Below are 26,998 nucleotides of genomic sequence, written 5' to 3'. Positions count from 1 at the left end.
CAATGTTTGTACAAATTTTTTTAAGCAGGCTAAAAAATGTTTTTAAAGAAAAAAATGGAAAAGGACCAACATTTCTGGATGAGGTTTTTGATCCTCTGGGGTCAATAAAAATATTTAATGATTTTAAATCATTTTCCATAGGGAAAGACTGAAATCTTTTTGAATTATATTTTTCAACTCAACTTTCAGAAGCAGTAAATGGATAAGATATGTGAAAATGCATTAGGCGAGTCCCAAGCAAAATGAATAGCTGCTCCCAAACCGTAACTCTGTGGTGTGATATTTAAGACAACTTTAAAGTTCAAATGTTTCCCTTCATCTAAGAAAAAACACACCATCACCACTGTGAGAATTTTTGACTGATATCAACATTTCAAATCCAAACACAGAACAAAACAGGGTGATAGGTAAGAGTGAGATATTTGTTTTTGACAGAGTTCCTAGAATGATCATTTTAACTGTCTCCTGAATGGCAGAGCTTTTTTTTTGGCCAAAGGCCGTCGATCAGGAAGAAGAAGAGCTCAGCGGTCATCTCTGGCCCGACAAAGAACTTGGAACTGCATTAGTTGTGCTCTGACTACACTACTCTTGTTCCTGGCTCAAGCATTAGCACAGTGAACACTTACAGGAAGGTAAACTACTGCTATCAGAATCAAGTTCTGTTACCCCCAGAATCAAGTTTTTAAAGACATAAAACAAACAAAAAAAGAAACCTCCAAGACCTTCTCCACATGATCTCCACTTCTCAATTCACATAATTGTCACACTGGAAATATAGTACTAATTTGCGTATATGAAATATTAAATATTTTGCAGAAGAGAAAAAAAAAAGATTCTCACTGAACTGTATTACCCAGGCAAGTTAAACAATCCCATCCCATCAAGTATGTAATACTGTACAAAGGTATTGAATTAAAGAGTTAAGAGACTCAGGAGTACCAGTTTTATTCATTCCCTTTTTGTTTTTTTACTACTACTCCACACTGCTTCTACATAACTTGATATTTTGGTATTTTCAAGTAAACGGAGGAAAGAGGGAGAAATGAAAGAAAATCCAGTTTCCCTTAATAATCCAAAATACAAAGGTGCTCCTCAACATCGAGAAAGGATGCATCTTTCCTTGCCTAAGCAAGGCTGGCTGTTTTGGCTCACCCAATTGCCAGCAACAGGATACACGGTGCAGGTATTTGCCAGCGTCAAGGGGCCAACTAGCTTCTTGGTTACAAAAGAAACCCATCACTCAAAAGTGTAGGAAAATATACAAAGTGAAACCAGCCAGTGACAGCTTATATACAAGAGTGTCGCTTGATGCCTGCCAATGCCAAGTCACTTTCCCAGGCATCAAGGTCCACCTGTCTAATTAGTTATCTACATACAAAGAAAACTATTTAAATGTATTTATCCTGACAGTTTCAAGAGAGGAGAGGAGAAGAGAGTAACAGAAAATCTGCCAAAATACCCTGAAGTGGTGCCAAAATATATATTTTATAAGAAGTGTGTGGTCTTTTAAAATATTTTTATATGACTAGTAAAACTGCACAGCTAGAGCAGACAATAAAAAGAACACTTTGTAAAAAAACGCCATTCACTGAATCCCCTGGCATGTGCATTCAATGTGAATAATCATCAAAACATATATTACAATTTAAGGTTTATAAGGAGCTCTGTTTGGGATTTGTACAGTATACACAATATAATATTACAAGAAGGTAAAAGATATGTATTAGTTCTTTTTATATTTAGTGCTTGTCTACTGACATCCAGCTCCTAACTGTGCAGGTCCAAAAATCTGTAGTGAGAAAGCACTAAATGACCTTACCCAAGAAAAAAAAATGTACACATTATATCAAATGTAGCACTGCACTTCAAACCCTACTTCCAGAGAGGTCTATAACTCTTATTTTTCAATAAATATTTACTTACTTTTTTTTAAGGTCAAATTACATTCAATAGAAATCACTGAATGGAGCATTACAGCACCCTACTTGTTCATTAGTTGGAGGGTCAACCAACATAATTATGTATTTTACATTTACATTCTTTCTCAATGTTTAAATTTAGGGAAAATGTTTGCAGAGGTAATGCCCTTCAGGAGAACTGGTGTTTTCTGACCATTATGTTTGCTATGCATTAGGAAGTTTCCTGTTCTTTTTTAAAAGAGGATGACTATTCCTGAAAGAAGACCTATAATTTTCCTGAATGGTTTTTAGATTCCAAAACTCCTGAAGAATGTGGTTCCATATTGCAGTGCTAATCTCTATGGGGGGGGGGGGTGAGGGGAAAGAACAAAAGATTCGCCCCAGGAAAAGGGGAGGGGGAGATAGACCCAGAAAGAAAGGCAAATCTGCTATAGTTAACCTACTAATCTGTTTAGTAAAGACCTGTTTCAAAATGTCAGAACGCTGTACAATATCATACAAGGAAAAGATTCAGCTTCCAAAATAGCTGGTATACATTCTTAGAGATGCCATCTGCTAATAGTCTGCTTCGATATATTCCAGTCTAGGTCACTTTCGATCGTCGATGGTTTTAATAAATTCAACTGCTGCTGTGAACTGCATCCACCAATATGATTCTTCTCCGGACAGGCAATTAGCATAAAAGCTACTGATGTACTGAACAGTGGACAGCAAACAGGGTGGATTAGCCTGGTGGAAAAAGTTTAAAAAACAGATTCAGTTACTTTCAAATTATGTACAGTCAAATTCAGTTGATCACATTTCTAAATTAGTTCATGCATGTCAAATTCACTTCTGTGGATGGGTCATGCATATGGGTTGTGTTTTGAAAATGCTGCAACCTAATATATCATTATTAAACAGAACAAAAGAAAATTGAATTGCTAATTACAGCTACCTTTATTATTTTCTTGCAATTAAATTATTATTATATGGGATTGGGGAGAGAGGTCTAAGATTGGGCGGAAGGTGGCAGCAATAGAAGAGAGAACTCTCTAAAGGTCACCAATGACCTGCTTTTTGCCAAATCCAAACGCCTCTACTCCGTACTAATCGCCCTCTACCTCTCAGCTGCCTTCGACACTGCAGTTCACCCCCTTCTCCTGGAAACATTAATCAGTGGTATTTATCGAGTGCTCACTGTGCATGTTGTTCCAATGTTCCAATGCGCATAGCATTGGAACTAAGCACTTGGGAGAGGTCACTATAACAGAATCTAACCTTGGCTTCAATGACACCATCCTTTCCCGGTTCTCCTATCTCTCTGACTGTCCCTTCTCAGTCTCTTTCACCAACTCCCAATTTGCCACCCACCCCCTAACTGTGGGAGTCTATCAAAGCTTAGTTCTGGGTCCCCTTCTATCCTCCACCTACACTCACTCTCTTGGAGAACTGATTTACTCCCACAGCTTCGGCTGCCAACTCTGTGCAGATGATTCCTCAATCTACCTCTCCAGTCCCAAACTCTCTCCTTCTCTGCAATCTCATATTTCCTCAATCGATGGTATTTACTGTGTGCAGAGCACTTGGGAGAGTGCAAAACAAAAGACTTGATAAAACGCACCCCACCCACAAGGAACTTACAGTCTAGAGGGGAAGAGAGACATTAAAATAAACTCTCAAACTACACCTAAGTGCTACGGGGCTGAGGGTGGGGTGACCATCGAGTGCTTACTGGGCACAGATACAACTGCAGAGGCAGTGCCGACGGGGGAGTGTGGGGGTAAGGAGGGTTTAGTTGGGGAAGGCCTCTTGGAAGAGATGTAATTTTATTAAAACTTTGAAGGTGGGGAAGGTGACGCTGATGAAGAGGGAAGGAGTTCCAAGCCAGAGGGAGGACCTGGGCAGGGGTTCGGCAGTGAGACGGACAAAACGGAGGTGCAGTGAGTAGGCTGCCATTAGAAGAGTGTAGCGTGCTCGCTGGATAACAGTGGAAAATCAGCGCGACACGATAGGAAGGGGAGTGAGTCGACTGACTGCTTTAAACCTGATGGTAGGGAATTTCTGTTTACTGCAGAGGAGGGTAGGCAATCACTGGATGTTCTGGAGAAGTGAAAGATGTGGACTGAACTTTTTTTTTAAAAAAAAAAAACTGATCCAGCCAGCAGAGTGAAATGGACTGGAAAGGGGAATAACAAGAGGCACTGAGGAAGCTGGTGCAGAGGTACGATATATGATAAAGGGTTGGATCAACATTGTAGCAGTCTGGATGGTGGAGAAAGGGTGGATTTTAGCAATGTTATGAAGGTAGAACCAACAAGACTTGGTGACAGATTGAACACATTGGTTGAATGAGAGAGATATTTTGCCTTCCGGATACTGTTACCTACATGTCCCACTGGCATCTCACACTTGACATGTCCAAAACAGAACTCATCTTCCCACCCACATCCTGTCCTCCCATGACTGTAGACAATACCACCCTCTTTCCTCTCACAAGCCCATAACCTTGGCATTCTCTCCGATGCAGCTCTCTTACTGGATCAGTCAATCAATGGCATTTGAGTGCATACTATGTGCAGAGCACTGTATTAAGTGCTTGGTAGAGTGCAACAGAATTGGCAGACTCGTTCCCTGTCCATGACATGCTTACAGTTTCAACCCACATATTCAGTCTGTCACCAAATCCTGTCATTTCTATCTTCACAACATCCCTAGAATCTGCTTTTACCTCTCCATCCAAACAGCTACCATGCTGATCTAAGCACTGATTAATATCCTACCTTGACTACTTCATCAGCCTCCTCCCTGAATCCCTCTTCCTGTCTCTCCCCTCTCCAGTCTACACTTCATTCTGCTGCCCAATCATTTTTCTAAAAGAAACCCATTCAGGCCACATTTCTCCACTCCTCACAAACCTCGATCATTACCCATCCACCTCCACATTACAAAAAACAATACAAAAAAAACCCCTCCTGACCACCAGCTTCAGGGCAACCAGCAATCCCCATCCTACCTAAACTCACTGATTTCCCAGTAGAATGTAACCCATGCACTTCGCTCCTCTAATGCAAACCTACTTACTGTATGTTGATCTCTTCCTTCTCACCGCCAGACTCTTGCCCACATCCTCTCTCATGCCTGGGAGTCCCTCTGCCTTCATATCCAACGCCACTTTCCCCACTTTCAAAGCCCTGCTAAAACTCTACCATCGCCATGAAGACTTCCTTAAGCCTGCATTTCCTAAATTCACAAAGTATCGCCAGTGCACATGTACCCCTTAAGCATTTTGACATATACTTTCAGTCATATTTACTGCTTTTGTGTGCAAAGCACTGTACTAAGCGCTTGGGAGAGTACAATACAACAAAAGACACATTCCCTGCCCACGATGCTCTCAAGGTCTAGAGGGGAAGACAGACATTAACATATATAAACTACAGATAGATAGATATATATATGTGTGTGTGTGCGTGTGCTGTGGGGTTGGGAGGAGGATGAATGAAGGGAATAAGTCATCAGGGTGACGCAGAAAGGAGGGGGAGAAGAGGGGGGGGGCTTAGGGAAGGCTTCCTGGAGGAGATATACCTTCAATGAGGCTCTGAAGTCGGGGAGAGCAATTATCTATCTGATATGAGGAAGGAGGGCGTTCCAAGCCAGAGGCAGGATGTGGGCGAGAGGTCGGTGGCGAGATAGACGAGACTGAGGTAAAGTGAGAAGGTCAGCATTAGGGGAACCAAGTGTGCTGGCTGGGTTGTAGTAGGAGAGTATCCAGGTGAAATAGGAGGGGGCAAGGTTGCTGCCTGCTCTATCTGTAATTTGCCTTAAGTATCCAACTCCCCCACTAGATTGTGAACAGTGTCTAGTAAAAATCACCATTATTATTATTTAAAATTCCACCCAAACTGCAACCCCCAAAACAGCTTAATGCAACATGCTTTCTTGCCCAGAAATGGAATTTGGAAATTGGCGGTGAGCAAAATTCATTTCATTCATTCATTCATGCAATCATATTTATTGAGCACTTAGTGTGTGCAAAGCACTGTACTAAGCACTTAGGAGAGTACACCATAACAACAAATGGACACACTCCCTGCCCATAATGAGCTCACAGTCTAGAGGTGCTTAAAGAGCACATTCATCTACAATGAATACAAACAGCAAAATTCATCAACAGATCCATGGCAGCCAGCTCAGACCAGGCCGCTCAGCATGCCAACTAAACCGCAATCTGACTTTTGGTCATTCTGTATTTAAAATAGTCAAAACTTTACCCAAATTTAACTTAGGTTAAATTTAAATTGTTCAAAAAGTTGACGCACCTTTATCAGAACAAACACTAGGACAGGAACAAAATCATCTGCTCCAGGGACCGAATCTTCATTGGCTAGACTCAGCAAGTTCATAATAGTGGAGCACATTCTCAAGATGCACTGGACCTTATCTCTAGGGGTTTTGTACGCACTTATTGTACGGATTTCAGACTGTGCCGACGGCCACGGTGCCTCACGTAGATAAACCTAAATGGGGAAGATGGAAAGTCCAGCGTCAGTAACCACTACTGATAGAAATCGATAGAAGACGCCAAAGCACAAAAAGGCTTCAGTGCAACCCTCCACAAGAATTTGGAAACAAAAAGCGTATTTGCGTGGGTGGGCAGAGGGGAGCAGACAAGGTGACAGGTATCAGAGATGCTCTATGATGATACAGACTGTATATAGATAAAATTCAGCAGGTAGGGGTGAGCCTAGAGAGTAAAGCCCTATGGGCACTCCTCGAGAGTAATCAGGGTAGAATTCTTCCGTTTTTGGCAGAGGGACCCAAGCACTGAAAACAGCTGCACAAGGCCCTTAGTGATCAGGGCAAATCTAGGAATTACAAAATTGATTCACTGATGCAAACGTCTCACGTAGAGTACGTGTCCTTCCTTTAAGAGAGGCTAATTAGAGACCAGACTAATGGAGATTTTAGTCTAGGGATGGTTACCTCAGGTATCTGAAGTGCTCTGTGATTGGCTGAAACCACTTTAGACAACCTCTGGATGTGTTCGTGAAGGACTCTGTGAACCCAAAATCAGAATATGTTAAAAGGAGCACCGAAACAAATAACAAACAAGTTATTCCCAAATAAACTGGAATTTCTAACCGGACCTTAGACGTAGCATCTATCCAGTCAGGAGCAGCAAAATGCAGACTGAAATAACTGTAATACAGACTACTTCTTAAAACCTCTGATAAGCAGAGTGTGAGTTTAATGAGACTCGGTCTTCTGAAGATACATGAAACTGAAAAATATTCCAAGTGAGGACAGATAGACAAACTGTGTGGCCCACACTAAATTTCATTTATCTGAAGTAAGAACGTCTCTTGCCATCCTCTCCTCGATAACCCTCCCCAACTTAAGAAGAGAAACTTGATTATCTGCTCACTGGTACTCACTGGTCACGCAGGGTATCCCCATCTTGATTAGGGTAGAAGGCAAGCTTAAAGATGCGATTCATCACACTGCGCTCAATCGCAAGTTGGGCATCCTGAAGTTGATCTTCACTGGCATTTTGCCAGATGACATCCTGGGCCATGGCCCCATACAAAAACTGCAGAAAGTCTTCCACTTGGGCAGTTTTATCATCCGCCGCTGTGAGTTTCTGAAAGTCTACACATACGAGATAGTCAAACACAAAAAATTATCGACATCCTTTCATACCTCGAAATTCTAAAGATAGCATCGCTGAAGAAGCATGAACGTGACTATAGCTCTCTAAGGCTTTTAGATAGCACAGCGAGGCGGGGGTTGCAATAATTAAGAGCAGAAGAAAAATGAGAATAAGAACATATTCAAGAAGAAATTCATTAGTGAGCTCAGGAAATTTTGCTTATCTGAACACTAATCTTTTTCTGTGTTTTGGTGAGGTCCAATTTTAAGGCATAAAAATAACCTTGGGACAAGAGAGTCCATAAAATAAACTTTTAATGAGTTGTCCTCAGGCTCTCTCGCTCCAAAAACCCACCTCTCCCGCTCCACTCATCTATACCACTGGCACTATGGAGTTAATTCCAAAAGATTAATACCTTGAATGAATTCCCTAATCTTCTTTTCTTTGCTTTCCAGCAACAACCTCACACAAACTGTGGTGAAGTATCTGTTGGCCACCTCTTTATCTCGCAAAACCCTCTGCAGCAATCTTTCCAGGTGAGCCTGCGTCGTCTGAAGCCCTTGGCGACATCGAGTTAAGTAAGCGATATACGGAGCCCTTTTCCTGGAAGGTGAAAAGTCTGATTTAGAAGAGATTTGGAAGAGCTGGGGTAGGGTGAAGGGCACTATTATATCAGCTATCCTTAGATAATTCTGGTGGAAAAATAATAACTGCTGAATTAACATAATATTCTTAAAAGACTTTTAAGATCAGGCTTTCTCCAGCTCCCATTTCCCCAGCCAAATACTGCCATTTTCTCCTCTGCCGGGCCTTTGCCAAACAAATTCACCAGTGACCTTATTACCACAGGGTAGGGCGAGTTGTGTTTTTCCAGGGGTAAAGTTGGCAGTATTTGCATTCTTAGACCCAAATTGCAGGGGTAACCCATGAACACTTACTGCTTGTTCCCAAATGAACATGGCCAATAACTGCAAACCAATCATTGGTTTACTTCTGAAATGAAGGACAGTGAGAAAAGACCGGACTCTGAAGTGTTGCAGACTTTACAGGGGAAGAAATTACCTGTAGTCCTCAGCAATAGAAGCCAGCAGTTTTCGACAGGTCCTGTTATCAAAGCGTCCCACACAACGCATTGTTTCTTGAAGCTGAGCCATCAAGTTCTTATCTTGTAGGTTAATTGCTTCAGCTATCTGAACTTTGAGGAAGCACACAATCTCGTTGTCTAACCAAAAAGAAAAACCGCCGATAAGTAAATATCCCCGTAAAGATATTCTGTGACCCGGACAATCAAGGCATGTTCGATATCAATGCAACTTGCATCTATCAGATGTAATGGATTTGCTCTGGCATACTACAGACAGTTCATTCATTCAATAGTATTTATTGAGTGCTTACTATGTGCAGAGCACTGGACTAAGCACTTGGAATGTACAGTTGGGCAACAGATAGAGACAGTCCCTGCCCAATGACAGGCACAGTTCTGCAGAATGTTCTGGATGAGGGCTGGGGTGACATTAAATCATTATGTATATAGCTGTAATTTATTTATAGTTATATTGTCTTTCTCCCCCTCTGACTGTAAGCTGTTGTGGGCAGGGAACACATCTACCAACTCTGTTATATTCTTCCAAGGGCTCAGTAAAGTGCTCTTCTCACAGTAAGCGCTCAGTAAGTAATAATAATAATGTTGGTATTTGTTAAGCGCTTACTATGTGCAGAGCACTGTTCTAAGCGCTGAGGTAGATACAGGGTCATCAAGTTGTCCCACGTGAGGCTCACAGTTAATCCCCATTTTACAGAAAAGGGAACTGAGGCACAGAAAAGTTAAGTGACTTGCCCACAGTCACAGAGCTGACAAGTGGCAGAGCCAGGATTCGAACCCAGGTCCCCTGACTCCCAAGCCCGGGCTCTTTCCACTGAGTCCTCTGACTCCCAAGCCCGGGCTCTTTCCACTGAGCCACGCCTGATTGATTACTGACCGAGAAAAAACACACCATTAAATCCATGACAGGGTGCTGTTTACCTTCAGGATCTGTGTGGTCTGGTAGACCATTCCTTGTTGAATGGGTTAGCAGTGGAAATGCAATAGAATCTGCTGAACAAAGAGCAAGCCTCAGTTTCTTCTTGGCATCCCTGAAAGGGGGGTAGAAACAAATTTTAGATTAGTGTCCCATTTCAAAGATTCATTTTTTTTACAAATAGCTATTGGAGTTCATCCACGTAGGATCCAAACATGGAGTTAAACTTCCCCTTCACCTGAAATGCTTCCTTTTTGGAGCAATTACCCAAGAGCTATAGAAATTTCTACGTTCTTTTTTCTCTTTATAACTTTGGCACCTTGAGCCAACATTTCTTGGCCCAAACGGCCAAGAAGCAGCCTAGCAGAGAAGCAGCGTGGCTCAGTGGAAAAAGCACAGGCTTGGGAGTCAGAGGTCATCGGTTCTAATGCTGGCTCCGCCACTTGTCAGCTGTGTGACTCTGGGTAAGTCACTTAACTTCTCTGTGCCTTAGTTACCTCATCTGTCAAATGGGGATTAAGACTGTGAGTCCCACTTAGGACAACCTGATTACCTTGGAATGCCCGCAGTGTTTAGAATAGTGCTCTGCACATAGTAAGCGCTCAACGAATGCCTCATTATTATTATTATTTCTTGACTTTTAAAGTAAATGCAGCTCTGGCCTTGACATACCTATAAGAGAAGGCGGAATCCTGCGGCTGTGCCACCTGACTCGCTGAATCTGGGAGATCATCAGCTGAGATGTTCTGCAGAGCTTCATCCCGCGGAGAGTCATGCACACTTTCACCATCACAGATGGCCTCTGAAACAGAGCCCATTGCCACAAGCTTTGAAATTTTTGAGTCAGTTTGGCACAAGAAGATATTTCTGGGTTGACAAAAGGAAACTGTACTTTGTACTAAAAATCTCAGGCTCTTTGGACAAAACTGATGTGAAAATAGAACTTAAGCTTACATTTTCATTCAAAATAATTCAAAAGTGTTCAACATATAACTTACAACACCTGGAAGAAACGCAGTTACTTTGATTTTAAAGCAATGCGACTACATATTCTATGAGTTTTTTTGGGTGTGTCGTTTTTTTCCCGATTTCTGGGCCAACTCATTCCTGTTAACTATTGGAGAGTATTCTCAACCCGATGGTAACACTATCATTCTTCTTAAAATGCAGGCATTCATCCCCAGTGTTTTCTCTCTCATCTTCATTCAGTCCTGCTGCAAAGGTGGTCTTCATTTCTCAGCTCTTTCCATGCAGCAGTCACATCGTCAAACCTCTCATAGGTCTTACCTGCACTTTCATAGTTTACCCCTGCTCCTTCACTAGGACTAGTTCGCTTTATGGCATTCCTATACTTGTCCAGAATATCCTCAGCCATTTGAGCCTGTGCACTGAGCCGTGGGTTAGGATCATCTGGGAAGAAAAGGAGACCATTCACAGGAATTAGCTTCCTTCAATATACATCGGCGGAAATGTTAGTTTGATACTGGGAACATGATAATCCTATGGGCCAATTAGAGATCAATCTTAAAAAGAGCAGAGATTTCAATGTTAAGAGGCACCATGCAATTATCTCCTCATCCCCACTTCATCAGAATCTTGCTATGGAGTCTGGGGATGAACGGCTCCATTTTCTCATCATCACTAACATTACAAAACTAGTGTCCGAGTCCTACGCAGACTTTAGTGGGTGAAGCATGTTTCTGAGCAGTCTAACCCCAAGTAATTTTTCAACAAAATGCAGTTCTACTCGTAGACTTCATTTATTCATAGACATCTCCAGCTAAAGGGGGAAAAAAGGTAAAGCGTTCAGACACTAGAAACAAATTCTTCCTCCATCCTGCCTTCAAAATGTAGCATTTCCACATTATTTCTGAAAAGCAGCAACTAAATCAACCAATAGTATTTATTGAGCGCTTACTGTGGGCAGAGCACTGTACTAACACTTGGTATTCCAGCCAAATGAAACCATGCAGCTGTTACAGAAGGGCATAACTGTGCATGCTATGACCCCTGAGGCAGGCCTATGTTATCTAGAGATGCTTAGGGCATGCTCTGATCACACCTTTTATGCACAAAAGAAAACACCTTTTCACAGTCTAGAGGCCATGCTATTTATCCAAGCTACCATCCTGCAAAATAAGCAGTTCAAGAATGCTCTTACTCCCTGACCCTGAATGGCAAGAGCACTCAAGCATTCATCGGGCAGAGTTGAGCTCAGCAGCTCCCAACACAAATTCCTGGGAGCGATCTGGGCAAAGGAACTCCCCTGAAACATCCATATACCGTCTGATGAACTACGGATCAGGGAGTGAAAACATCCATTCATTTGGGATAAGTATCCTCATCTAAAATCATCCGAGGACACGAGATTAAGAAATCAAAAAGAATGGAAGGTAACTCCTCTTCAAGTCTCTAAGTTACCAGAAGGTATATGGCTAGCTGAAAACTCAAGATTGGACGATGACACCCAGTTCTCCTAAAATGTGAGGGTTGCAGTCTTGCAAAACCTAGCATTAAGGAAAACTTGTGTTGTAGTACTCACCCATCCCGGCACTGCTCACATGAGCACACGTGCCCCTACCCTTGCGTACAAGTGGTTTCTTCAGTCACAGGCTCACACTGTCGGAAAAACGTGCCTCGATTCCTTAACTGCATTCTAGCCAAAATACATACTGAAAACCCGCCTTGCGGCAGAACTGAGTGAATATACTCTCCATCAAGAGTCTTTTCTTCCAGTAAAACTATCCCAGTTCTCCCCAACCACAAACTACAGAGAGGAAAATGATGAACAAGATAAACTCCCAAGTTTTGGTTATATTTTCTGCAATCTGTCCTAGTAAAATGAGTGCTGGCCGTTTTCAAGTGGAAAGTCCGGTAAAACCTTACCATATTAGGTCAGTAATAAAGAAACTGTGCCTATTTGCAAGTTAAAGAAAAATTAAAATCAAGAGTCATGGATTTTGAGTGAGCTTGAACAGAAAAACATTAGTAACTACACAAGCAAGCAACTTGGGGAGGGAGGGTTACACTGTAATCCAGAGTATTAAGAGAGAAAACTATGATTGGAAATAATTGGAGGATTCCAGTATCAAGGTTAATTAAAGACCTCAAACCTATGGGCCAAAAGGGCTGCCTGCCTTTTGCTCGGCAGTTTTCTCAGACGATGATGTGTGTGTTCTTCAGCACTGCATAATCTGTGCCTAGCTATGTAAAGGTTCTGTTGAGGGAAGTCACTTATCAATTGGAATTGATGATGACAATGGTGGTGATGGCCTAGAATGAGATCACTTTAAACCAAATCCAATGGAATCTTCTGTGTGAAGATATGAAGTTATGAAGGAGATTTAGTCCCCATCATCATTTTACACACATACACACTTTTCTATAAAGGCAACATTTATGGCACCCAAGAAAAAGTGTTATGGAATATGGACTCTGGGAATGAAAGATCCAGGAAGTCCGTGGGTCTACAAACCTGTAAGTGTTGAGAATCTGTCAGGCCCCAGATCATCTTTGTCTTTTTCTTGTTTTTCTTTCTTTCTAAATGGTATTGGAGCTGGAAATTAAATAAAGTCAGTATTGTGACATATAAAATACTACACTGTTCTTGGAAGACAGTTGTCATTTTGGAGCTACTGGTGTGCCAACATTTCTAAGTGAAAGGAGGTTTCAAAATTGAATTGCTAAAAAAATGCCCTGTAAGGCGGCACATGAAAGTTCTCCAAGTTGCTCTCGGAGTTCATTTAAAATGCCCTCAAACATAACCATCTATTGTCGAGATCGTCTTTCACATGACGGGACGATTTACCAGGGAGTCCACTTGGTTCCGGTTGGATCAATTGTGCCCATTTGTCTCTTCCAGGAAAACACCCCATTTCAAAGCCCTTTACACCGCTCTTGCCTCAACAAGGAAGGTTCTTTGCAAGCGGCCCTCATGTTGGAATGAAAAGGGTCACTTGCCAGACTTACTCCCGCCAGATAGGCCCACAACTCTTGAGTCACACGAAAACTGGGAAGAGGCAACTGCTTCTAAACCGGACGCTGCTTTCCGCTTCAGGAATCAATACAATTACTACAATGCCAACTGCCCTCTGGCACAATGCCAAGCTGTTCACAAAAAAAAAAATCCGAGGGGACTGATACAGTCTAGCTGTGAGCAAGTTCTTTCATAATGAACTCCCACTAATGTTTACAGGGTAAAAAATATTTGAAGAGTCATTGAGGTGAGGTGACTAAATGGACTCCACACAAGTGCAATATGGATCTGTAAATTTCTGGCTCCATTCCAGATCCTTCACTCAAATTTCAAATCAGCATTTCTATGCCTAAAAGTGCCCACCTTGCAAAGCATTGGGCATTATTTGATCATTTATGAATCCTTGACAAATTCCCCTAGGTTCACAATAAATGATCAAGCCGTTAACACTCGTTTCAAATGGATTCCTCGTATAGCGACTCATAGAATACATACTGTTTAGAGCATCCTATCCCAAAACTTCAGTTAAGGAACCATCGCAAGAACCACAGAGGATTCCCCATCTATGCTGGGGAACTGAAAATGACCAACTCATTTCTTGCGTATTAAGTGACGGTATTAAAGCTTTGTAAAATTACCTTTAGGCATGGCAGAAACAAAACGCTTTCTCCACCAAGGTCTGTTCCTGTCGGATTTCTCATCGTCACTATCTTTTCTTTCTTCAGCCTGTAGAAAAAAGACCGTGTTTTGGTTTTTTTCAGTCTGCACTGTAGATTGTCAGAACCAGATGGCTTTGGCAAACTCCAGGAATGCTAAAATCGGCATCGAGGTACTCCCAAAGCACAGCAAAAGTGCTCTATAAATTGTGATATTTGTTAAGCGCTTACTATGTGCAAAGCACTGTTCTAAGCGCTGGGGGATACAAGGTGATCAGGTTGTCCCACGCGGGGCTCACAGTTTTAATCCTCATTTGACAGATGAGGTAACTGAGGCACAGAGAGGTTAAGCGACTTGCCCAAGGTCACATAGCTGACTAGAGGCGGAGCCGGGATTAGAACCCATGACCTCTGACTCCCAAACCTGCGCTCTTTCCACTGAGCCACGCTGCTTCTCTATCTCACTATGAGAAAGGATCTCAGTTTTCAATAGAAACCTGAGCAAAACTTCATTTGGTATTAAAGCTGTATCATGAAAAGGACTATGATAAACTGACATCTATCTATGTATGTAATTTTAAGTTCTGGAACTGACATCTATCTATGTATGTAATTTTAAGTTCTGGAAAGTGGGGGTAAAAAAGTCTTACAATTCTGTGCACAGTGGTAAGATAAGCTACTAGCTGGTAACAGGGCCAAGTTTAGAGGTTGAGTACCTTCCCTCTTTTGCACTAGCTAAAGTAAAGAGGACTTAAAGTTTCAAAGCTCATAGTTCTGGGGCTAGACCATGCTCAGTGGTGAACTAAAAGGGCTTTACTAGTTTCCCATTTACAGATTTTGGAGCTGCTCTACACCTGAGAGTTTCAAAAGCCTGGAGACTTATTAATCACAATAATATTAATAATAATAATACTACTTCCGGTATTTGTTAAGCACTTACTGTGTGCAAGCACTGTACTAAGCGGTGGGGTGGATACAAGCACATCAGGTTGGAAACAGTCCCTGTCCCACATGGTGCTTAGTACAGTGTTCTGCACACAGTACTACTCAATAAATATGATTGAATGAATGAATGGGGCTCACAGTCTCAATCCCTATTTTACAGATGAGGAAACAGAGGGACAGAGAAGTTAAATGATATGTCCAAAGTCACACAGCAGACAAGTTGTGGATCCAGGATTAGAACCCACAACCTTCTGATTCCCAAGCCTGTGCTCTATCCACTACGCCATGCTGCTTGCCCTGGTGGCATCAGAGTCTCCCCTGGAGTTTCAGTGAGCTGCCTAAAACTCATGCAACTTGGAGCAATCACCCTGGCTGCCCAACAGTTCTGCTCTTTCTAAAGAGCTGATTTTAAGGGCAAGACACACAATTAACTAATGACACTGTCAATTTGAAGGGCTTGCTGATTTGGGGCTCCATTTTTCCAGATTTTGGGTCCCCAACCTTACCTTGTCCAAGCCCAAAGAGCATTGAAAAAAAAATCAAAACCTCAACTAAAACTCAATTTTTTAAAAAATTGGTCTGCACTGTAAAACTGACACTTAGGCACCTAGCAGCCATTTAAAGAGCGACTGTTGAGGCTGGCTACATAACTCAAGGTGATCCTGACTCAAAAGAGTGGGAGAACAGGTAAGAGGAAAGGAAACCAAAACAATCAAGGACCTTTAAATACAAATTTAGTGTCCCCCTTGTCCTTCCTATTTAGCCTGGATTGGGGGCAGACAGCAGGAAGCAGCATAGCCTACAGGACAGAGCATGGGCCTGGCATGTCAGAAAGACCTGGGTTCCATCCCCAGTTCCACCACTTGTCTGCTTTGTGACCTTGGGCAAGTCACTGCACTTCTCTGTGCCTCAGTTACCTCATCTTTAAAAGGGGTATTGAGACTGTGAGCCCCATGTAGGACATGGACGGTGTCAACCTGATTAGCTTGCATCTACCCCAGACTATGCCCCGCTTTTCCTCTGCTCCTTCTCCCCTCCCCATCACCCTGACTCCCTCCCTCTGCTCCAGCGCCCCGCCTCACAGCACTTGTTTGTATATGTACATATTTAGTTATTCTATTTAATTAATAAATGTGTATCCATATATATTTCTATTTATTTATATCGAGGCTATTGATGCCTGTCTACTTGTTTTGTTGTGTTGTCTGTCTCCTGCCTTCTAGACCGTGAGTCCGTTGTTGAGCAGGAATTGTGTCTGTTGCCGAATTGTACTTTCCAAATGCTTAGTACAATGCTCCGCACACAGTAAGCGCTCAATAAATACGACTGAATGAATAAATGAATACCCCAAGCTTAGTATAGTGCCTAGCACTTAGTAAGGGCTTAAATTCCATTTAAAAAAAAAAAAAGAGGAAAGAATGTTACCTAAGCTTTGGATTCAGTTTTGAGCAGGATCATCCAGGCCCAAAGGCTTAGGACCCTTGGGATCTGTGAATCTCTGGGCCTCATGTTAGTCCAACACAGTGACAAGCAAATTTTCCTGCTAATGGAGCTTCTTAGAGGGAGTTCCACCCCTCGATCCCTCCCACTTCATCCGGGCCGCTCCTCACCTCTCCTTTAGAGGAATCTTTACTTGGAGAGGAGGATGACGAATGAGGTGCGGTCACCGAAGACAAGGCTCCGGTGGTGTGAGCTGGAGGGGGAAGCTCTCTTTCTTCATTTCCAGGACGTCGATTCCAGCTAGGATCACTCATGGGCCTCCTGACTGAGGATGCAATGTCTGAGCTTCTGCTGCGGACTAGTCTCTCAGGGTAGGAGTGTCTCTGCTTGAAAGTCTCAGAATCCATTGACATTAAGACGTGGGAACCAAAGTTGGGCAACCTGGCTTCATTCCCTCCCATTGCTCCTTCTAGAATCGGAGGGTCTGGTGGTGGGTGTGATGGTCTGGCATAGTGCACTTTTGGCCTCACGACAGCAGAAGCTGCTTGAAAAAAGAAAGAAACACTGAATGATGTCACAGTTCAACAACCACACTAAAACTGACAACTGCTTTTTCTTCTCCCACCCATAACCAAACCCAGCTGACAAAATATGTCCTGGATCTGACTCTTCTTCTCCAACGAAACAGCAACCACCCTGAACATACCTTGGCTAGACTACTGCATCAGACTCCTCACTGGCCTCCCCGCCTCCAGCTTCTCCTGCCTATAACCTATATTAGTTCTTGTTTCACACATCTCCTCTCCTCGAAACCCCACACTACCACCCTGTGTCTCTCTGCAATAAAGAAACACTCTTCCCAATCAGCTTCAAGACTCTCCACTAAGTTGCCCCACCCTATCTTTTAATTCTCTCCACCTAGTCCCCAATTAACTCTCTTTGTTTCTCCAAAGCCAACAAACCTCACTCTCTTCTCTCCCCCTTCCACCTCTTTGCTCATGCCATTCTCCCAACTTTGGAACTCCTTCCCTTTCCAAACTTGACAGACCACAGCTATCCTCACATTCAAAGCCCTCCTAAAATCCCACCTCTGCCAACAAGCTCCGTCAAGTAATTTCCCAGCACCCAGGAAACTACAGACCTGTAAGCCAGCGCTAGCACTTATGAGCTCATTTAAGCCTACTAAGAGTAATCTTGTCCATGTTTATTCAGCTGTAAATCCAATTGTTTACTTTGACTACTATAAATATTTTTATGTTGGCCTACCAAGTTAGAGTGTACGCTCCTCATGGGAAGGCAAAGTGTCACTTTATTCTGTATTTAATATAGCACACAAAGTGTTCAGTCAATAAACACTAATTCTTTTTCTACTACTATTAATACAACAAAACAGGGAGCATAGGAGCTCAGTTAATTTGGATTTCTCCTTCAGGGACTTGTTTTTAATCATTTACCTTCAGGTGGAGCCAATGGGTCAAACATTGCAAGGAGAGAGTCTGTGTGAGACGGCGGAGAAGTCAGTTGGTGGGCTCCTGAAAAACAATGAGAAAATCAAGCAGTCAGTGTCCCTCAGAGCTACCTTGATTTGTGTTTCCTGATTTTCTAGACCTTTACAGCAGGATTTCTCAGAGATGTAGTAAAAGCTTGACTGGATGTCTCTCCTGGAGGCCCATTTTAATCAGGGAAAGTTTTATCATTCAGGCCCAAATCTTAATATAAATAGTCTTAATATCTAGGTCCAATTTTAAATTGAATCCTCTAGCTTCTCTCACCAGAAGTCTTGTTCAAACTGAGCACTGCAGTTGAACCCCACCTTAAACTATGAAAAAAAGTGTAACTGGCACAACCCTCCCAACTATATGGTAAATTAATCTCTCTCTAAGGATATTCACAAGTATTTGAGAAAGAAGACTTTCAACTTTTTTTTTTAATACTTCAAAGAGAAGAGAAATAAAACACTGGGAAGCAGTATAGCCTTGTTGAAAGAGCTCAGGCCTGGGAGTCAGAGAACCTGGGTTCTAATCCCAGCTCTGCCATTTCCCTGCTGTGTGACTTAGGGCAAGTAACTTAATTCCTCTGTGCCTCAGTTTTCTCATCTGTAAAATGGCTGTTCTCCCCAATACTGAGAGAGCATGAGCCCCTTGTAGGGCCGGAACGATGTCTGACCTGATTATCTTGTATCTATCCCAGAGCCTGGGTCAGTAGTATTATTACACTCTCGAGTAAATATTTCATATCACTTTTACAGCCACTATTATTTTCTTTCAGGGTGGAGGAGGGAGAGGATTTTTTTTTCCAGTGAAACTCCGCACAAAATTGAAGGTGGTGTTAAGAGAAATAATACTCATTCAAATATACAGCCTACAGAACATCTTGATTCTCATTGGAAAATAGGTCTATTAAAACAAAAAACACAGTTCATTTTTTCCTGACTAGTCTCCCTTGACCAGTCAACCTGCCTCCAACCTTTCCCCTCTTCAGTCTCTACTGTGCTCTGTGGCCTACAATATCTTTTAAAAATATCATTCAAGACATGTCCTCTTCCCTTCTCAAAAACCTCCAACGGTTACTCATTTTCCTCTACATCAAAAACCACTGGCTTCAAGGCTCTCCATTGGGCTCTCTCCTTCTCACATATCTATTCTCTTCACCTGCTACATTATTACAGTTTGCACTTTCCGGTCCTTCTACGTAAACCATCTTATTGTCCCTCATTCTCACATTTACTACTACCAGCACCTTGTGGAACCCTGTTCTTTCTGGAATTCCCTCCCTCTTCAAATCCTGCCAGACAACAACTCTTCCCAGTTTTAAAGTCCTTCAGAAATTCCACCTTTTCAAAGAGGCGTTCCCTAATTAATTTCCTCCTCCCAAGGTCATAGCCTGTCACCTCGACATTTACTTACAGTGAGTCAGAGCACTTACGTACCTACCAATTTAAGTATTCTATGTATTCTTATCTACCTTTCTCAACTCATTATTTTCAGCTGTATCTCTGCTCTTCCTATTGATAGTTTCAGAAATAATAATTGTGGTATTGTTAAGTGCTTATAATGTGCCAAGCACAATCTGTACTAAGCACTGGGGTAGATACATGATAATCGGGCTCCACATTGGGCTCAGAGTGTAAGTAGAAGGGAAAATACGTATTGAAGCCTCATTTTTGCAGATGAGAGAAATGAGGCACATATGTTAAGTGATTTGCACACAGTCGCACAGAAGATAAATGGTGGAGCTGGGATTAGAACTCAAGATCTCTGATTTCCAGGCCATGCTCTTTCCACTAGGCCATCCTGCGTCTTACCCTCTCACTTCTCGGTAGTTACGTGATAAACCATAATGAGCTTGATTTTCCAGTATTCCATACTAAACGGAGACATGTAATAATAATATAACTGTGGTCTTTGTTAAGTGCTTACTATGTGCCAGGCACTGTACTAAGTGGTGGGGTGGATACAAGTAAATCGGGCTAGACACAGTCCCTTGTTCTGCATGGGGCTCACAGCCTTAATCCCCATTCTGCAGATGAGGGCATTGAGGCACAGAAAAGTGAAGTGACTTGTCTATGGCCATACAACAGACAAGTGGCGGAGCTGGTTTTAAAACCCATGACCATGTTCCATCCACTACCCTATGCTGCTGTGGGATTGCAAGGGGGCAAAGGTATAACAACATATAGAATAATCAACCATGTTTCTAGTTTTCACCCACTATCTTCCATAGGCTCATGACTCCAAACTAGCCCAGCATTCAAAACCTTGGGTAAATATCAATCTGAGGCAAACAGGGATAAAATGGAATGAAATTTTCACTCTATCCATGCTTTTCTATCATCTTTACCATGGGTCACTTCATCCATATCTGGACTAGTAACAGAATCTTTGCCTCCAAAGTCAGAGCTGCACTCAGATCTGATGTCCTCTGTCTTATTGGGGATATCCTCAGATGTTGCGCTGATACCTGACAAAACACAAGGGGAAGACATTTAAGACAGGAGAACACTTTAAGCATTCTCTTTCTTAAGCTATTACACTGGGAAAGCACTTTCTACATACGGAACAAACCTATTTCAGTCTACATAATCTAAGTGTCATTACACTAGAATGTTGGGGTTACCTAAGAGGGAGATAGAATCAAAATCCCAAATCCCCTCTAGACTGTACGCTCATTGAAGGCAGGGAATGAGTCTACCAACTCTATTTTATTGTACTCTCCCAAGCACTTAGCACAGTGCTCTACACATAGTAAGCGCTCAGTAATTCTACTGATCCATCTGAGTGCAAAGGACCTGGAGGAGGTCTCTCAACTTTAAGCTCACACTCTAAGACCTAATGATCAGATATAGTGCCCTTGAGAAATCTGGTTGGCAAGATTAAAAAGGGGAGCAAACTCTGCCATGGTAATCATGATCCAGTCCAAGTCAAATATATTAACTTAACACTATGGGAAATGTTAATTAAAAAAAAATGGGGGGAGAGGGCGGGAAAGGAGGGGAAGTGCACAGAGAGGCTTCCTTCAGATACTTCTTTCTTCTGAGAAACATACCCGACACCACACTGAGGCCTGGCGTACTGGGGCGGGAACTGGCCTCCCTCACATCCGTATCATCAGATGTACTGCCCAGACCAGAGCAGCTCTCCAGTTCCTGTAGTCTTTCTTCCTGCTTTAGGTCCGGGGCCTCTAAAACAGACATTAAGAGTCATGAGCTTCCCCAACCTTTAACTGCTGTGGCTCACATGAAAATGTCCATCGGTGGCTAAGGTACTTACTGCACCAGTGTAAATAGATTTCTGAACAGTATTCTAAAGCACTAACATTTGAGTTAATTGTTCCAGAATTAAATGGAAGGATACATTTTTTGTACATTTACCTACTGATGGTTACCAGCTTACCTAATACAAGTGAATGACTGTTTTTGAGACCTAAAGGACTGAGAGCCCTATGTGGGACAGGGATTGTGTGTCATCTAATTATCGGCGCTTAGCAATAATAATAGTAATAATTGTGGAATTTGTTAAGCACTTACTAAGTGCCAAGAACTGTGGTAAGCACAGTTACAAGATAATCAGGTCCCACATGGGACTTGCAGCCTAAGTAGGAGGGAGAATAGGTATGGAATTCCCCATTCTGCAGATGAGGGCACAGAGAAGTTAAGTGACTTGTCCAAGCCCACAAGGCAGACAAATGGCAGAGCCAAAATCAGACACCAGGTCCTCTGACTCCCAGACCCACGTTCTTTCCACTAGGCCATGCTACTTCTTGTACAGTGCCGACTTGTTCATCCCAAGCGCTTAGTACAGTGCTCTGCACATAGTAAGCGCTCAATAAATACTATTGAATGAATTGAATGAATACAGTGTTTGGCACACGGTAAGCACTTAAACACCACAATTATTATCAGTAAGGGGACTACATTTAGTTTCTGAAAAGACAGTGCTCGAATATTTACATACACTAACTTTGAAAATAGACTAGAGCCCTAGGAATTCTTATGCCTGGGGTTCCTAATTTGTTTTAAAAGATTTTCCAAAATGGACTGAAGAGCTTTAAAGGGTGGGCTCCCTCAGTGAAGAAAACAAACTCAACTGCAGAGCCCCCGGTTGTGCTGTATTTTTAACTTTCTGAGAATGAGGGGATCTGGACTCTGCTCTCGTTTCTGCCTATAGCTGTCGAACGCAAAGACTGCACACACGCTGCATGACGTGCTGTGCTCTGGTGAGAACATCAGTGGCGGGGACAAGTAACTGCAACTAGCACTGCCCAAGCCACTGACACTGGAAACGATTCCTCCGTACAGACTCTCAGTCCTGAAGTCTCTCAGGTGTGAGGCTTATCCACCGTTCCTGATGGAAGACTAGCGCAACCTTTGATCATTTCTACACATAATATTAAGAGAGCTACAAAAATCGTTTTTCTACACTGAGCACAAACATGCCAATAATAATTACTTCCAAAAAATTCAAAGCCAGTCATGGGATCAGGAAAATATCTGCCACCTTAGTCCCAATTCTTCGTTTAGTCTTAAAGAGGACGTCCCCACTAGAGTGTATGGTCCTTGAGGTTAAGGCTACTAATTCTATTGAACGCTCCCAATGCTTAGTTCAATGCTCAGCCCACTGTGGGTGTTCAATAAGTATTACTGATTGATTCTAAGTTGTACTTTCCCAAATGCTCAGTACAGTGCTCTGCAACTGACTGATTCAAGCTCCACTGCACTCTCCCAAACGCTCTACACTCTGTAGGTGCTCAGTACTCCTGAAAGATTGATTCTAAGACTAATACATTCCTTAGTGCTTAATTCACTGTTCTGCACACTGTCTGATTCAAACTCTTCTCTTTTCTCCCATATGCTCAATACACCAAAGGTGTTTAATAAATATTACTGACTGACGGAAACTAACTGATTACTTACAATTTTTATTATGAGAGATCCACAGAATTCCTAACAATGCTCTTCGCTTACTTTCCTCCACTATACTTACAATGGGAGGTGTAAGAGGGAAATTTATCATCTGGATGCAAATGAAAAAGGAAGCAATATTATGATACTAACCTGAATCACTTGGCAATACCTCTACACTCCAAGCTTCGCTGGTTGTTTCTGATATGGTAGAGCCTGTGCAGGGATCAAGAAGCACTGATCCTGAACCTGGAAGGCACAGCAAACTGCCTAACATGTTCTCTGCGGCTGCACCTGCACAACCAGTGGGGAGCAAAAGGTTAACAAAAGTTCCCAGTTGAAAGACCAGCAAAGGAGAGACCCTTTCCATGAGTCTAATGCAATCCTTTAGCCTATACCAGAGAGGTGAGAATGCTTTCGACCAGTTCCGTCAACAAAAACGCAATGGGATACTAGTCCTCTGATCACTCCTTCTCGTGCTTGCCTAATCTTAGAGCACACAAGCTTCATTTGTTCAAGGTATTTTAACCAGCTTCGCCCTTGGTATTCAGCAACAGTATTTTCCTCCTTTCCCGCTATTTCCCTCATTATAAGAGCCGAAGCAGGTGACAAAAATATTCCAGATTCCAAAAGTTGGAACTAAGAGACCCATCTTTTAGTGATACTGGCCAATGGAGCTTTATCTTGGTACATTAGCCTTGATGGAGTACACAGAGCAGTAAAGTGTATTTGCAGTAGAATACACATCTCCTCTACAGCATTCATTCAACTGCAGAAACAGCTTACTGTTTCATTTGTTTATTTCAGTGCCAAGAATAATAATAGGCGTCTAGAACAAAATAATGCAAAACTAATTAAGAAATCTATTTACACCATTTGCAAAGACAAAAAAAGGACCAAGCATTTTAGCTTATTGTGGCTGAAGCCCTCATCTTCAAGAGGCTCCTTAGTTCAGGACTAAGGATAATAGAAGAGCAATTCTGCCAAAAATTTCTCCAACACTTGTTTGCAGCACACATTAAATGAGAGGTCTAACCCAATGATAATTAAACTACATTCAGAGTGTAAATTATTCAACTTCTGGAGACGAACTAGCCCTTTCTAACCAATGTATTATTTACATATGTTACTTTGAAATTCAGAAAGAATTCATTTGCGACCTAAAGTGGACTTTGCTCTCAGCGGTTATTTGCTAAACCATAGGCTCAGAATAGTTTCCACACCTAAAGAGCAAATGACCACAAAGAAATTGCCGGTCAAAGGGTTAGACTGTCTCTTTTAGAATGAAATATGGGCAGTGGAAGCACTGCCTATATTTAAGTGTCCAATCGCTTTGCAGTTAAGTAACAAAGGAAAATGCTCTAAAAATCCAAAAATCTTCCTGCTCAGAGAGCATGGCTAGCCAGGCGGAGGTAAAATAGGGTATTCCCATTTTGTGCCCGTTAGGGTGCAAATGGCATTTTTAAGGAAGCATACAAGTGCACAGGTTGGAAAGTGCATAAATACATGTGCTTAAATAAAAGCTTACCAAATACGTGACCGGTTACCTGCGATTTCTTGCAATCGGTCTTCATCAATGTTTGGATCGAAATCACTGCCAAGGACATCTGTACTCCAGGTCTCACTGACGGTTTCTGATATGTCCCTATCATCCGTCAGCCCCATCATATCCCGAATTTCAAATTTCCGGAGTTTATCATCCAAGTTATCCTGTGTTGTTGCTGTATTAAAATTAAAGTCTTTTTTTTAGAAAAGGGGACTTGCTTTTCCCCATAAAACTGAGATAAACAGAACTGTGGACTTCTCCCCCAGCACACTGGGGAAAATGCCATTTTGGCAGGTAAAATCTAAGTAAGTCAAGAATGACCATTATCTTAATTGAAAATCCGTTGGGTAAGAGGTCTAACCTGCTAAGACCCTTGGGGAGAGCGGGTCTGAGCTCACCTGGACAGAGATTTGCTTTACCTTCTAGCAGGTCAGCTTTTAAATTCTATAGGGATGAGTCCTCCAGGCATCTAGGGACAGATACCAAAGTGATCGTCTGTCTTTTAAACCCATTTTTCAAGTACTTGAAAATAAATTTCTGAAAGATGGCATATTTGTCAAATCATCTGAAGGGAATTTAATCTTATTAAGAAAAACAATATCAAACTATATCCTACAGTTCTTTTAAAAATAAGTACAATCAATCATTACAGTAGTCTAAGGAGGAAAAGCACTCAGATTTCAAGAGATGAGTTAAGTAACTTTTTCCTACGTCAGTCAACGGTAGACCAAAGTGATACTTCAATACACCAAACTAGAGCCCCTAAAGCAACCCATCTATAAGGAGCAGAGTAGACAACAGCGTGAACTACCTTTTTCTGCCTTTAATTTCATGGAATTTAATCATATCACTTCAAGCAGCAAAATATACGTTTTACTAAAATAAGAAGCACTTCTCTTTCAAAGGAATGCATCTTTTAAACTAGTTAAACTTTTACACTTAACTCATTCAATAAAGTAGTGTGAAAATGAAATAGGGAAGCTTATAAGGAAAAAGGAAAATTAAGGAAATAATCTAGAGACTTAATCTAGCACTGTCAGACTAAATCCGTACTTGCAACCATATTGTCAAATACAGTCCAAAATGGAACTTTTTTATGTCACAACTACCATGAGTAGACAATTTAGTCCTACCTTGTTCATGTTCTAACAACTGGAGAGCCTCAACTCCATTGCTGCCTGAAGGTCCTGCTCCAAGTTCTGATACAGACTCTGCTTCCAAATCCAAAGAGGATACAGAATTGGAGCGATTTGATGGTCCTATTAAAATAATTTTCTTATTAACTGATTCACTGAGAGATAAGTTATTACCCAAAACTTTTCATACTTCGGTGACCAAAAATGATCACTGATATTACACTTACATTAAAATTAAGATCTTTATTTGAAATGGAGAATTAGTCATTTCAAAATTCTTCCGGGAAGAGAGAATTAAACAGCAAAATCTTAGTTTTCTAGAAGATGGAACAATTAAATCCTTGTCTCAAAACTGATCTGTGCATTCGTACGGTGCCACTGAGCCCAGAGGTACAGGGGAGAGGATGCAGCATTGTAGAAGAGATGCAGGGCAAATCAGGACAACTTAAATTGCTTATATCGAAGGACTCGCATTAGCTGTCCAATTCCAGAAAAAAGTAATCAGTGTGCCAACGACTAGGCTTAATTCTGGTCCAGATATTAAATTTGGGAAAGCCGAATCACCAAAGTTTAAATTTATACATCTCCTGAAATAGTACAGGACGAATTGTTTTTCCATTACCATATCAATGCTTCTATGCAAGTATTTTGATATCAGACTAATTGTGGACATAGAACGCCTGGTAATTTAAAAGATTAAGTCCTCATCCAAGAAATATGCCAAAAATCTTTAGGCTTCATTGAGGCAGACCATTTTTCTCATTTCCTCTCTTCAGAATATTCTAAGTCCCTCACAATACCAACTTTCTGTCAAGGATTAATCTTTGCCACCATGTGTTTAAAGTTTCAAAGGATAAATTAAACCATCTTCCATCAAAAATTCTGGTACCAAAAGCACCCAGAAGGCGAGGGCCATAACCACGACTCTGACCCTGTCAGGGTGAGGCCACCTGCTCCCCACCCACAGCTTTTTGGGCTAGCTCGTTCCGCTCCTCCAAGCCAGAATGGGGCTGGAAGTGGAGCCAAGACGGCAGTTCGCTTTTTGCCCTATGCGGGCAGAAACAGCTCCCCTGCACCACAGCATGCAGCAGCGTCACTGAGAGAAAGCTAGCTGAGCCCAAGCCACCAGAGATAGCCAGGGAAGGGGATAGGGCTCTGGCCTGACCTGGATGGACTAGGCGGCAGCGGCAACCAAAGAGGAGATTGCTGCCATTTTTCTGGTTTTCACCAAGGCTGGGAAAGGGCAAAACTCCCTGCCTTAACAGAAAGGCCTTAACCCTGACTTTGGCAGTTTAGGGAATGGGGAGGGGAGAGCACCCAGCAAGGGCTC

At 42.1% G+C, this 26,998-nt stretch overlaps 1 protein-coding gene across 7 annotated transcripts in view; it reads right to left on the bottom strand.

Annotated features, from left to right (window-relative positions):
- Nucleotides 1-349: 349 nt before the first annotated feature.
- Nucleotides 350-26,998, bottom strand: part of GAPVD1 (GTPase activating protein and VPS9 domains 1) — a 67,456-nt gene continuing 40,807 nt past the window's right edge. For 4 of the 7 annotated variants that reach the window (XM_029062198.2, XM_029062202.2, XM_029062200.2 and 1 more), the window contains 18 exons: nucleotides 25,666-25,791; nucleotides 24,534-24,707; nucleotides 23,140-23,280; nucleotides 21,132-21,266; nucleotides 20,427-20,546; nucleotides 18,041-18,118; nucleotides 16,757-17,130; nucleotides 14,184-14,271; nucleotides 13,045-13,125; nucleotides 10,857-10,979; nucleotides 10,242-10,371; nucleotides 9,575-9,684; nucleotides 8,614-8,773; nucleotides 7,967-8,154; nucleotides 7,337-7,550; nucleotides 6,885-6,957; nucleotides 6,221-6,418; nucleotides 350-2,648 (listed from right to left, as the gene is read on the bottom strand). In XM_029062198.2, the coding sequence (XP_028918031.1) occupies nucleotides 2,508-2,648; nucleotides 6,221-6,418; nucleotides 6,885-6,957; nucleotides 7,337-7,550; nucleotides 7,967-8,154; nucleotides 8,614-8,773; nucleotides 9,575-9,684; nucleotides 10,242-10,371; nucleotides 10,857-10,979; nucleotides 13,045-13,125; nucleotides 14,184-14,271; nucleotides 16,757-17,130; nucleotides 18,041-18,118; nucleotides 20,427-20,546; nucleotides 21,132-21,266; nucleotides 23,140-23,280; nucleotides 24,534-24,707; nucleotides 25,666-25,791 (2,654 nt within the window). In that variant the 3' untranslated portion in view covers nucleotides 350-2,507. The remainder of the gene's footprint in view (nucleotides 2,649-6,220; nucleotides 6,419-6,884; nucleotides 6,958-7,336; nucleotides 7,551-7,966; nucleotides 8,155-8,613; nucleotides 8,774-9,574; nucleotides 9,685-10,241; nucleotides 10,372-10,856; nucleotides 10,980-13,044; nucleotides 13,126-14,183; nucleotides 14,272-16,756; nucleotides 17,131-18,040; nucleotides 18,119-20,426; nucleotides 20,547-21,131; nucleotides 21,267-23,139; nucleotides 23,281-24,533; nucleotides 24,708-25,665; nucleotides 25,792-26,998) is intronic. The other 3 variants (XM_029062203.2, XM_029062204.2, XM_029062201.2) reach the window with 2 other exon arrangements.

The sequence above is a fragment of the Ornithorhynchus anatinus genome, chromosome 4 (assembly GCF_004115215.2).
Source record: "Ornithorhynchus anatinus isolate Pmale09 chromosome 4, mOrnAna1.pri.v4, whole genome shotgun sequence".
NCBI lineage: Eukaryota > Metazoa > Chordata > Mammalia > Monotremata > Ornithorhynchidae > Ornithorhynchus > Ornithorhynchus anatinus.
Note: the sequence above shows the minus strand (reverse complement) of the source record. Positions and strands in the feature narration are given on the sequence as shown.